The following is an 11,471-nucleotide window of genomic DNA, read 5'->3' on the forward strand; positions in this document are numbered from 1 at the left end:
CCCCAGTAAGATCCACTTTTGATATCCTCTTCAACTTCAGCATATGTCACCTTATGATTCAAACCATATTTGGAGGCAAGTGCTTTCCAGTTCTTACTCCTACAGACTTCTATAACACTTTTGCCTTTGTTTTGTACCCCCAATACGGCTGCAGCAGTCGATACCCCAGAGGGAATGAATAATCACCATACTTAGCCATACATTGACTGACGTCAAATTGTGCCATCAAGGATCGACACAATTCCCTCCGAATAGGTCGATCCCTTACTCCGATCAACGATCCAAAACCTATTTCTCCCAGCACATTCAACTGACCCTTCTCCTTAAGATGTTTAATTAATAAATTCACCCTTTTAATGCTGCATCTTGTCGACACTTCCTACATTTTTTAACAATATATAATGTTATAGTTCTTATATATTTTGTATCAACGTATTTACAAGTTTAATGAATACCTTATTTTCATGTGCTTTCCTCTGTTCTTTGTATTCTTTACTATCATTCCTTGACTGTGTGATGTAAGGTTCCTTTTCAGCATCACTCATTGAATTCCATTTGGACCTCACATCTTTTTTCACCTAATATTAAACATAAACGTTTCTTAATCAATACATTAACACTAAATACTAATACTACTCAATGTCAATTTCATTTTACATACCGAACCGCTCTGTGTGCCATCTCCCTTCATCCTTTTGCATTCGGCCATACTGTTAACATTTAAAATTTGTAATCAATTTAAAGTTTATCGATACTTTAATCCAATTACTATTTCAACAATAATAACAAAAAGACATTGATACTTACTAGAAGTACATATATCCACCCTTTGGTTGCTTTCGAGTCTCGGCCTCAATTTCAAAGTCATCTGCTCCACCAACAATTTTCCAACCCATTGACTCCATTTTTCCTTCATATATCAGTTTACGCAAATCAAATTATTTTGTTACATACACTTTTCAATATACAAATATAGATAACTACTCTTGTGGTAAACGGTTTTCTTCAAAAGAATTTGAATGGCCACACCAAAATGTGTCGGCACATTTATACAACCTATAATATCATTTTCTACCTATAATATTTAATAAAAGTATCGACATTTATATTTTTCCTTGAATATCTATTTCTACCTGCAATCGGTCCCAAATGCTTCCTTACTCCAAAACCCCAAACAACACATAAAAAACCCTATCGCGATTACTGTAATAATTAAAAATTAGGGTTTCGACAACATACTTTTCGATTCGACTGCAGCAACAAACAAACAAACTTCGCTTTAGAAACGCCTTCTGAAATGCAGCAACAATTACTCTTCGATTTCAAAAACTCGTCCGTTCTATCTTTTTTCAGAGGATATTTAGCTATGGCCTTTATATTTCATCGGATATGTTATTTATATTTAATCGATACAAATACAAAAGTGTCGATACTTTTATGTCAGGTGTCGATACTTTCGAAAGGATAATTACCTATTTCTTTGAAAGTGTCGATAATTTATTACACGTACTTACGAAAGTATCGACACTTTCAATATATCCGGTATCATTTTACCGGTTTTATCATTTTGATACCGGTTTTATCATATTTTACCTGTTATATCGTTGTGGATCGATATATTTTTTTAAAGTATCGACACATTATAGGCGCTATAACTGCTTCTCTTTAAATTCACAAAGTGTCGATCCTTATATAACGTATCGACACTTTAAATTTACCGGTTTTATCATTTTGTAACCGGTTTTATCATATTTTTACCTGGTATATCGTTTGGATCGATATATTTTTTAAAAGTATCGACACTTTTTAGGATTTATAACTGCTTTTAAAGTTATGTAATTTATGTTTCAATTTATTTAATAGTGTTTCATGTTTTCCACCTACAATATTAATTTAATAGTTTAATTTACACAAAATTTTATTTGATTGTTTTGATATTTATAAAATATTATTTAGAATTTAAATTTAACAATATTAACCAAATATAATAATAAATATGTTTTCAACAGTGAAATAAGTATGGACACTTTTATAAAAATGATATATACTTTTTTTGAAAGTTATGTAATTTATGTTTCAATTTTTTTAATAGTGTTTCATGTTTTCCACCTACAATATTAATTTAATAATTTCATTTACACAAAAAATTATTTGATTGTTTTGATATTTTATAAAATATTATTTAGATTTTAAATTTAACAATATTAACTAAAGATAATAATAAATATATTTTCACAGTGAAATAAGTATGGACACTTTTATAAAAAGGATAGATAATTTACAATATAACAGGTAAAAATATGACAAAACCAGATTCATTATGACAAAACCGGTAAAATTTACTTGATATGTTAAAAGTATGGACACTTTTATAAAAAGGATAGATACTTACCGATAACCAAAGTTTACCGGTTACCAAATTTTTAATAGTTTTTCATATTTTCTACCTAAAACATTATTAGTTGTCAACATAATAGGTACCGCTAAACCAAATTTATTAAATACATTTTAATGTATCCGGTAATGCTGTATATTAACCGTATATTAACCCGCATTTCCTGAGACATCCCCGTCCAACAAAGCAAACTACAACTCAAACCTCCTTGGAAATGAGAAGGGATACTTGCAAAACAGCTAGCGGATAGAACAAACCAATAAAAGCAATCAATAAGGTCGTCTAGTCCAAGATTATTCTAGGGTGAAATTATTGAAATGTTATATTATTTAACATATTTTAAAAATGTTATATTATTATGTTTGATTTATTTTGTAAAATTGTAAGATTTATAAGATAAAGAATATCAAATTATTTTTAATTTATATTTTATCTTTTAACAAATTAATCTTTAAATATCGAAATTAAAATATTTATAAGAAAGTTCATAAAAATATATTTTTCTATTATTTCTATTTTTATATTTTTAATAAAATTTATATACAAATAGTATAATATATATATATTATTTTAAATTATTTATTTCTTTGAAGATACATTAACATATTACACTAATATAATTAAGAGTGTATTTTTAAATATCAAGATATTGGAAGATGTATACACTTATACGATATAAGTATGTGTTAGTTGCTATAAATATATTTATATTATATGAGTTATATAACAAAATATCATATTAAATTATATGATAAAATTAATATAAAGTATTAAAAAATATATAATATAAAAACCTTTATGAAAATTAATCTTAAAAAATAAATGTAATAAAACACATATAAAAATAAAAGTTGAATCAAACACATACGTAAAAATAATCAAAATAAAATTTTGATATATTTTAATTTTTATGTTATATGTATCATATTATTTTATAATAAGTATTAAAAACCCTAAATTATTAAAAAAATAAAATAGATTTTTACTAGTATAATTATATAAAAAAAAGGATCATTTTGAAACAACTATATTATTTTAGGGTATTATTTTTCAAAGAAGAAAGATTTGTCTAATACCTAAGAAAAATAATGGAATGACATTTTCAGGAAAAGATCTAAAAATTGCTATTGTTAGAAATATTTTATTACCCCTGGGAGGGAATGCTCTTAAACCAAAAAGACTATTCCATTGGTAATGATCTTTTATGTGAACCAAACGCCCTTAAACAAGAACATAACTATGTTGGGGCTTAAGAGGACCACGATCCTGTTAAAATTTGTATATTCGATATGGTTTTAGTTTAATAGTATTTTGGCTCATGTAAAAGTAAACATTTAAATTTTAAAAATGAAAAATTTATTAAATATTTAATAAAATAGGGGCCAATTGAAGAAGGATAAGTTTGTATTATCAAATTTTTGGTCTAATTATAGTTTAGGTCACTTTAAATTTAAATATTAGATAAATAAGGAGATATCTTGTGAATTTTGAGTTATAAGTTTACGGGAAATACAATAAAAGCTCATACTTTTATATACGCAATGTTCGAACTCGGTTCCTCAAGGATAATAACAATCTCTTAATCACTAAAGTCACTTGATTTATGCTGAATTTTGAATTTAAATACTCAATAAAATTTTATATTTTTCTTAAATAATATAATATTTCGATCTCTAATAATATTTAACTCTAACTCAGTCACCTCTATAAAGTTAAAAACAAAAACAGAACTACCAAAGTAAAACATAGTCTAAACTGTGGTTGGCGTTTCAACATCCTTGCACACTGAGAAAGAGCTCTGATACGAGCTGCAACAAGGTGAAAGCAAGAACTGGAGCCTGGAGCCTAAAATCTATGATGCCCTACGAAGGGCAGTTTTTAAAGAGGGACTATCCATCTCAGATATTCAGAAGCCTGATCTTCTAGACATTGGTGAGCCTCTTCAATCCAGTAGTGATCGATCATTTCAAACAACACTTCTGCAACAAGGGGATGCGCTGTAGAGTTTCCATTTGCAAGGAACAAATCTGAAAGCACATGCAAGGAAGGATACAGCCTGTCTCTTCACCTCCCAAGTCAGTGCGCTAATTTCTGAAAGATCAAGCTTTGATGTGGTCAGTTTGTCAATGACAACCCTAGAATCGCCTTCAACGACCACCTCCTAAAGGCCCAAATCCGTAGCAAAAGTGATCGAGTATTCCCGTGGACAGTAACCAAAGCTTCAGCCATGAAAGTCGAGGTAACACGTAGAACCCATAGCCTACAAGCACCCATTATGAATTCGTTATTATCTCTGATTATTACTCCTGACCACGTATATTGTTGTGCATGAACAAAATGAACATCAAAATTTATCTTCACTAATAGTGCAATCGGAGCCTGCCAACGCACATGAGGGGCCACTAGGGGACCCCGGAGGTTCATATTGGAACTAGCAAAATTCCGACACTATATACGTATTAAGGTAACAACTTCCTCCTTCCTCCCGACAGAAGATTCCGTGCCTACCATATGCCCAAATCACCACTAAAATCTCATAATGTTTTTGGGTTGAGTTATGACTAAAAAGCCATTCTAACCAACCAGAGAAGTCTACGAGGAATCTGCCCCATTCCAATTACAATGCATTTTATTCCAGACAACGTGGGCTAATACACAATCCTTAGCAACATGAATTTCAGATTCAATATTGGCATGATATCTTAGATATGTAGGGTTGTTCATGAGTCTCTTAGCAAATAAACATTGCAGAGTCGGGATAAAATTATAAATGAAACGCTATACCTGCGATTTGATTTTACTTTGACACACACAAACCCATAAACGATTGAACACAACTTTCATTGCTTGCGAAACATTACCCTCCTCCAAAAACAAACAATACCCACTACAAACATTATACACCTAGATTTCTTGCCACACCAAATCAGACAATCATTCTGTTTGAATCGGGACAATGGATTTCCCAAAATGAATTTTGCCTCCTCCTCACTAAACGGGCTAAGAACAAAGTCCTCCCTCCAAAACATTGAATCATCATTAATTAAGTCTGTCACCTTATCAACCGAGTGATCTTGTAGGGATTCTATAAGTTGGGACTTGGTGATCGGCAGCCAAAAGTCATTCTAGAAGGATAAAGAGTTCCCCGATCCAACCTTCCAGCCCAAATCCTTCTCCAAAAGTCCGTTTGTGCTTCAAATATTACGCCATATGTATGAAGGCGAAGAGCCTAATCTCGAGGACATAAAATCACCTGCGTGGAAGTACTTTGCCTCGAGAAATCTGCCCACTAACTGTGACGAATTAGTAAACAAGGCCAGCCTTGTTTTGCAAGAGTGACAATGTTAAACTTCTTATGTCTCGAAAGCCAAGACCCCCACTACCTTTAAGATGACATAAAGCTCTCTACTAGAAACAATGAATACCGTGTTTTGTCTCGGACTTTTGTCACTAGAACCGCACCATGATACTCTCAAACTCTACATATAAGCTCTTGGTAGCAAGAAACAGTTCATGACAAATAAAGGAATCGCTTGAAGTACCGACTTGAACACCTCCTTCCTTCCTTGAGAAAGAGCTCGAATGCACTAGCTTCGAATGTGCCTAAGAAATTTATCTCGTAGATATGCAAATGCCTCTTTTTTTTTTTTGTTACACCTTACTACCAGCGGGAGACCCGAATACTTCTCAGAATTCGACGAGTTTAAAACTCGCAAAATACGTCGAACATTCCTTCAATTATCATCAATGACATTTGAGCAGAAGAAAATCTCATACTTATAGGAAAAAAATATTTTTTTCAACTAAAAAGATAATAGTAAGCTCTGTGTGAGAGAGAGATTTCTGATGGAAATATTAAATATTTTATTTTAAGTTGTTTTTTTAATAATTTGTAATTTATCATTTTATAATTTGTGGTATTTTTATTTTTTAAAATGTTAATAGCATGTGTAGTATTTTTAATTTTAATATTTTATATTTTTAATGTTTTACATATTTGAAATTTAAATATTTTTTCTTAAAAATAAATCATTCTCAAATTTCCTAAAAAAATAATGAAGCCCTCGAATAAACCCCTCTATCATGTCAGCATCTACCATAGACTATTACATAAACATTGTAATGGTCAAACATTGATTTTCATTTATCAAAAGGCCAGATTAATTTTGTTTTCTTAATTCAAAGGCCATACCGAGTGAAAATAACTAAATAAGTTCAATGGCTATATTGGTTACAGGTAGAGAAAATAATAGATGAAAACAATGGCATTTGTTGCGGCCCCAACAAAGAAAATGAATTCCTCGTGGAACGTTGTACCATGCAGAGACGTAAAGTTCTGTTGTCTTCAATATGTTTTATATATGAATCTCGATGTTTACAACGTTTTTAAGCGGCGGCGTCTCTATATCTTTTTTCTTTCCTTCTCTCCAACCATCTTCCAGCTTTAGCTTTCTCTTTTCCTTCTCTGGGTTTTCTGTTTGGTTGCTTAGAAAGCACCGTAAGCCTCTTTTGTTCTATGCCGAATTGTTTCTGCTTGCATCAAACCTCTGTTGGATAAGCATCTTGGCTGCATGTGTTTTGATTTTCTTATAGTTTCCTACTGTTTCTCTTGAACCAAACAATACAAGTCTTGTGGATAATGATTAGTTGATTTTTGTTTTCTTGTTTGCTTAAAAATTTGCAGATTTTAGAAGAGAAACCCAATGGGAAATACTTCATCAATGCTAACTCAATATGAAATTGAAGAAGTAAGAGTATTGCAATTATCTATGTAGGTTGTTTACAACATAATAGATTGACTCGACCGGTCCTTTTAATTTGGTTGTTTTGCAGTCTCGGGGGAAGAAATTGTTGGTTTGTACCAAAGGTTTTGCGAGTTAGATGGAAATGGATGCATATCAAGTGATGAGATGTTATCAGTGCCAGAATTTGCAATGAATCCTGTCTTTAAGGTACACTTATTGACTTGAAAATGTCTTCAATTTTAGACTATTGGGTTTGATTTGATGAATGTGTTGGATTTACAGAGGGTGGTTGAGATGGTGGATGGCTTCAACTTTAAGGACTTTGTTGCCTTCTTGTCTGCTTTTAGTCCTAAAGCAAATCAATACCAGAAAGCTCAACGTGAGGCTTCGAATTAAGATGGAACTATCAGGAGCTGTAAGTTGCTTAATTAATGTCATTAATTTCTTTCTGGTCTCAGTTATCTTCAAAGTGTGTGATTCGGGTAGCAGTCAATGACATAGTACAACAAGTGTGGGCCGGAGGGATTTGTCTGTTTCAGAAAGTCCCGACAGAAGGCGAGGGATAATGTTCCACTGCATCGTAAATTGATTTAGCGAAGTCTTTAATATACCAAAAATAGCACAAGAATGCATGGATTCTATTTTGCATGTAATTGATTTTCGTATAAACTATATAGAAAGAAAGACGATTTGCCCAACAAAGGAGGCACATGCAGACATGCTATTTGTTTGAAGCTAAAATCAGATTTCTCCTATATAACCACCAGAACCGGAAGACCAATAAGCACAACCCTTTACTCCACTTGTATTGGTGATTGCATCCACATCTCTTTTATTGGCAAATGAGAGTCACATCATTGGAAGAAAACTGTTGAACTTTATATTCATTGGCTAAATGAGATTTAGAATTAGAGTTTAAGCTTCATCTTTATTGCCGATTACTAATTTCTTTTATCAATAATGTTCTTCAAACAAGTAAATCATAAAAGATACTCCATATTTACAAGAGAGGATTGGATCTCCGACCATATGATTGAGGGGCGTACGCGTCACACCTCATGATTACTGCAAACTTACTTCATAAAGAAGTTTTTGTGATACAGAGTTTCATAGTTACATGGCGTTTTAAAGTGAAGCAAGGTATGGCCTTGGATACCACCCAGCATCAAATGGGACCAGTCCTACTTGGAACCTTTTTAAGGTTCGGGTAAAAGGTGTTCATGGATTTTAAATTTCGATGAACTTTAACGACAGAGGAGCAGGTGTTCTAATGGTTACTAGGACCACGCTACATATACACATAAAGTTGTAATCTATTATCCATAATCGAACCTTTTGACTAACTAAACCAAGGATATTATATCCTTTCAAACTGCAACCACCAGGAATCATTTAGAAGCATTACATGCCACAACCGAGCTAGTACACTTACGACTCGTTTAAAAATCGCAACAAACAATTAGCTCTTGAAAGCAACATTACAATCTTAGATGCTACTATACCTGATCTTTTATGATCCCACAAAATTTGATATCAAAACTTTTTTTTTTTGCAAAGATATTTCTTTCACTAATTTGCTGGACCTCAGTATCTCTTAAAAAAATGCATATTTGAACTCAAACACCAGCAAGATAGATAAATATGGTTTAAGAGGATCAAACCAGACCATGTAATATTCCATTGATGCCAGCTGTTTGAATTCAAAAAGTGGCTTTCACCCCTCGTTAACCGCACAATGCTTTCTTTCTCCCACTGAATCTGAATCTCTTTCATTACTTTTTAATAAGTCATTAATTAACAATCAGAAATATGGCTTTAACAATTAACAATGTATCATTCACAAGTGAACAGTAATGACGAACCTGATCGGAACACGCCATCCCTAGAATGTTTTTTTTTCATGTTTCAACTTCCACTTGTCCATTGTATGAATATAGTAAATGAAACCAAAGCTAAAAATTTGCTACTATGAATTGATCTTTCCACAGTTATAATGATTTTGACTCCCTAAATAATTAAATGCTAAAAGAATTACCAAATTTCTTTTCCACCCTTTTCGTCTTAGTCGTCATCATCGTCTTCATCATCAACGTCATCATCGTCGTCATATTCATCCTCATTGCCATCGTCGTCATATTCATCATCATCTTCGTTGTCATCACTTTCTTCATCACCATAAACATCATCATCATCTGAATCATCGTCGTAATCACTCCCTTCTTCTGACTCATCATCTGATTTTTCACCATTGTCATTGTCATCCTTACTTTCACCAGCATCACTGTTCTCAGAACCAGGCTTTAGCACTTTGCTTAGGCCAGCCAAAGGAAAACTGCAAGACACAGTCAGTACATACGCATTGGATTACTCTTTTAGTATTTATACAAATCCTAAGTGTGGTAATCAACCAAAAAATCCAAAACACAACAACTAAATCCATCCCTGCCTTTGATCCATAGAAATAGCCACATCATCAGGTTTAGTAGATCCAATCTGGAAAATCATTTTACAAGAAAATACATAAACATAATTGCATAATATACATTATAAGGCATATACAAATTCTTTCCAAGAAAAAGAGCAAACCATAAGAGAACACATGGAGGAGATTAGCAAGCAAACTTGAAAACAATGTACAATGCTCAAGAACCAAGTTAAAGTAGGTCGCAAATGGACGACATACAATCCGGATGATGTGTCAAAATAAGATTGTAAGCCCGGAATGCTCTAAGCATATCTCATCATCGAGACGAAGCTAAAACCTACCTTTACAAATAAGTGACGAAATAGAGAGCCAAAAGATAACCAAAAAACCTAAAGGTTTAAAATCATTCTCAACTGTCAAATGAACATTAGCTCAGTTGGCACAGATTTGTTGCAGCTCTTAGAAGTTGGGGGTTACAGTGGACTTCGCTGAGGAATGTCCTCCACAATATACACCTTGGTTTAAACATTTAAAAAACAGGTTTTCAAAGAGTTCGACAGTTCTTCCTCACATATGCCTCATTAATTGCAGAGATGATACAAAATTTTGAGCATGGATGATAATTTCTAAATTCCAATTGTCTGCTTAAGCTGATTGTTTTCCGAAGTAAAAAAAAAAAAACTGCTGGCCAGACCAAGTTAATTGGCAATACCAGTAAAGCTGATATAATTTATGTTTCTCAAATTTGAGTGAGTTTCAGCTAAAGGTATGCATACAACATGGGCACTTTCAGTATTTTAAACTATTTTTTTTCATGAAAAATAAGTCTTAATCCAAACAAAAAGAGGAGAAAGTGTCAATTTTTAGATATTTATAATGAGATGCAAAACATCATCTATGAGTCCATGAATATAATCCAAAAGAGAAGGCACTCCATAGATTTTATTGAATATACAAGCAAAACAAAGAGATGTTGCTAATCAAAACTCCAATCATGCTTACTGATTGGAGAAACTACACAAATCAGTAGAAAAAAATGCATCCATAATACAAGACCCATTAATTAAGAAAGATGCGTATCATCAAAACAGGAAAAAGAACAAAAAAATGAGAAAATGTATCAGAAATAAGAAGCAAAGAAGATCTCCATTGGGATTTTGGTTTGCAATTCGCTTCTCCCTTTTACCAACAATTAGCAAAGGCTGAGAAAAGTGAAGTCATATAGTGAGTGGAAGAGTGGTTTTGAGGGTTTCAATCGGAAGATCAACGAGTATAGGGGTGGGGGTTTTGACTTGTTTATATATATCATCACCTCCATTTTCACTCTGCACCCTAACCACGCCAGCTTTCATTCCATAATTATAGATATTTCATTGTCAAAAAGTCGCTTAATTTTTAATTAAATAATTATTTTCACTCTTATTTTTAAAAATATTTTAATTTTGAATCCTATTCCTTCACAAGTAATTCAACACTATTATTTTAATTTTTATCAAAATTTTCAAGATGAAGATTATTGATTAATAGTCGACTATTGTTGTTAAAGATATACTTACACACATATATAATTATTTGTGTGATATTTACACATATATATAATTATTAACACGATATGAACGTGTGTGTATATATATAATGGTTTAAAATATAACTTTTAAATTTATTTATTTATTTTATTAATCATAGTTATAACTACAAAAGATAATGAATTGATTATAATATCTAATTCTTTTAAAAACTCATACTTATCCAACTTTATATGATTGTTGATTCTTTAGAAGATAATTTTAAGAATTTATACTTACCTAAGATTTTCTGTTCTTTATAAAATTAGTATAACCATGATAATAACAATATAAGCATTTTATCACTATTGAATTAAATGAATTATCCAAATTAATTTGAT

The 11,471-nt window shown here is 31.9% G+C and overlaps 1 protein-coding gene and 1 pseudogene across 1 annotated transcript; one reads left to right on the plus strand and one right to left on the minus strand.

Moving 5' to 3' along the window:
* Positions 1 to 6,794: 6,794 nt before the first annotated feature.
* Positions 6,795 to 7,636, plus strand: LOC120120040 (annotated as a pseudogene).
* A 1,318-nt stretch (positions 7,637 to 8,954) lies between these two features.
* Positions 8,955 to 10,889, minus strand: LOC120119212 (pheromone-processing carboxypeptidase KEX1-like). Its single transcript, XM_039139068.1, has 3 exons — positions 10,687 to 10,889; positions 9,587 to 9,633; positions 8,955 to 9,472 (listed from the first exon to the last, which is right to left on the minus strand). The coding sequence occupies exons 2-3, from the start codon at positions 9,595 to 9,597 to the stop codon at positions 9,202 to 9,204; spliced, it is 282 nt and encodes a 93-aa protein (XP_038994999.1). The 5' UTR covers positions 9,598 to 9,633; positions 10,687 to 10,889; the 3' UTR covers positions 8,955 to 9,201.
* Positions 10,890 to 11,471: the final 582 nt, after the last annotated feature.

This window comes from Hibiscus syriacus, unplaced genomic scaffold, assembly GCF_006381635.1.
Source record: "Hibiscus syriacus cultivar Baekdansim isolate YM2019G1 unplaced genomic scaffold, ASM638163v2 tig00110332_pilon, whole genome shotgun sequence".
Lineage (NCBI taxonomy): Eukaryota > Viridiplantae > Streptophyta > Magnoliopsida > Malvales > Malvaceae > Hibiscus > Hibiscus syriacus.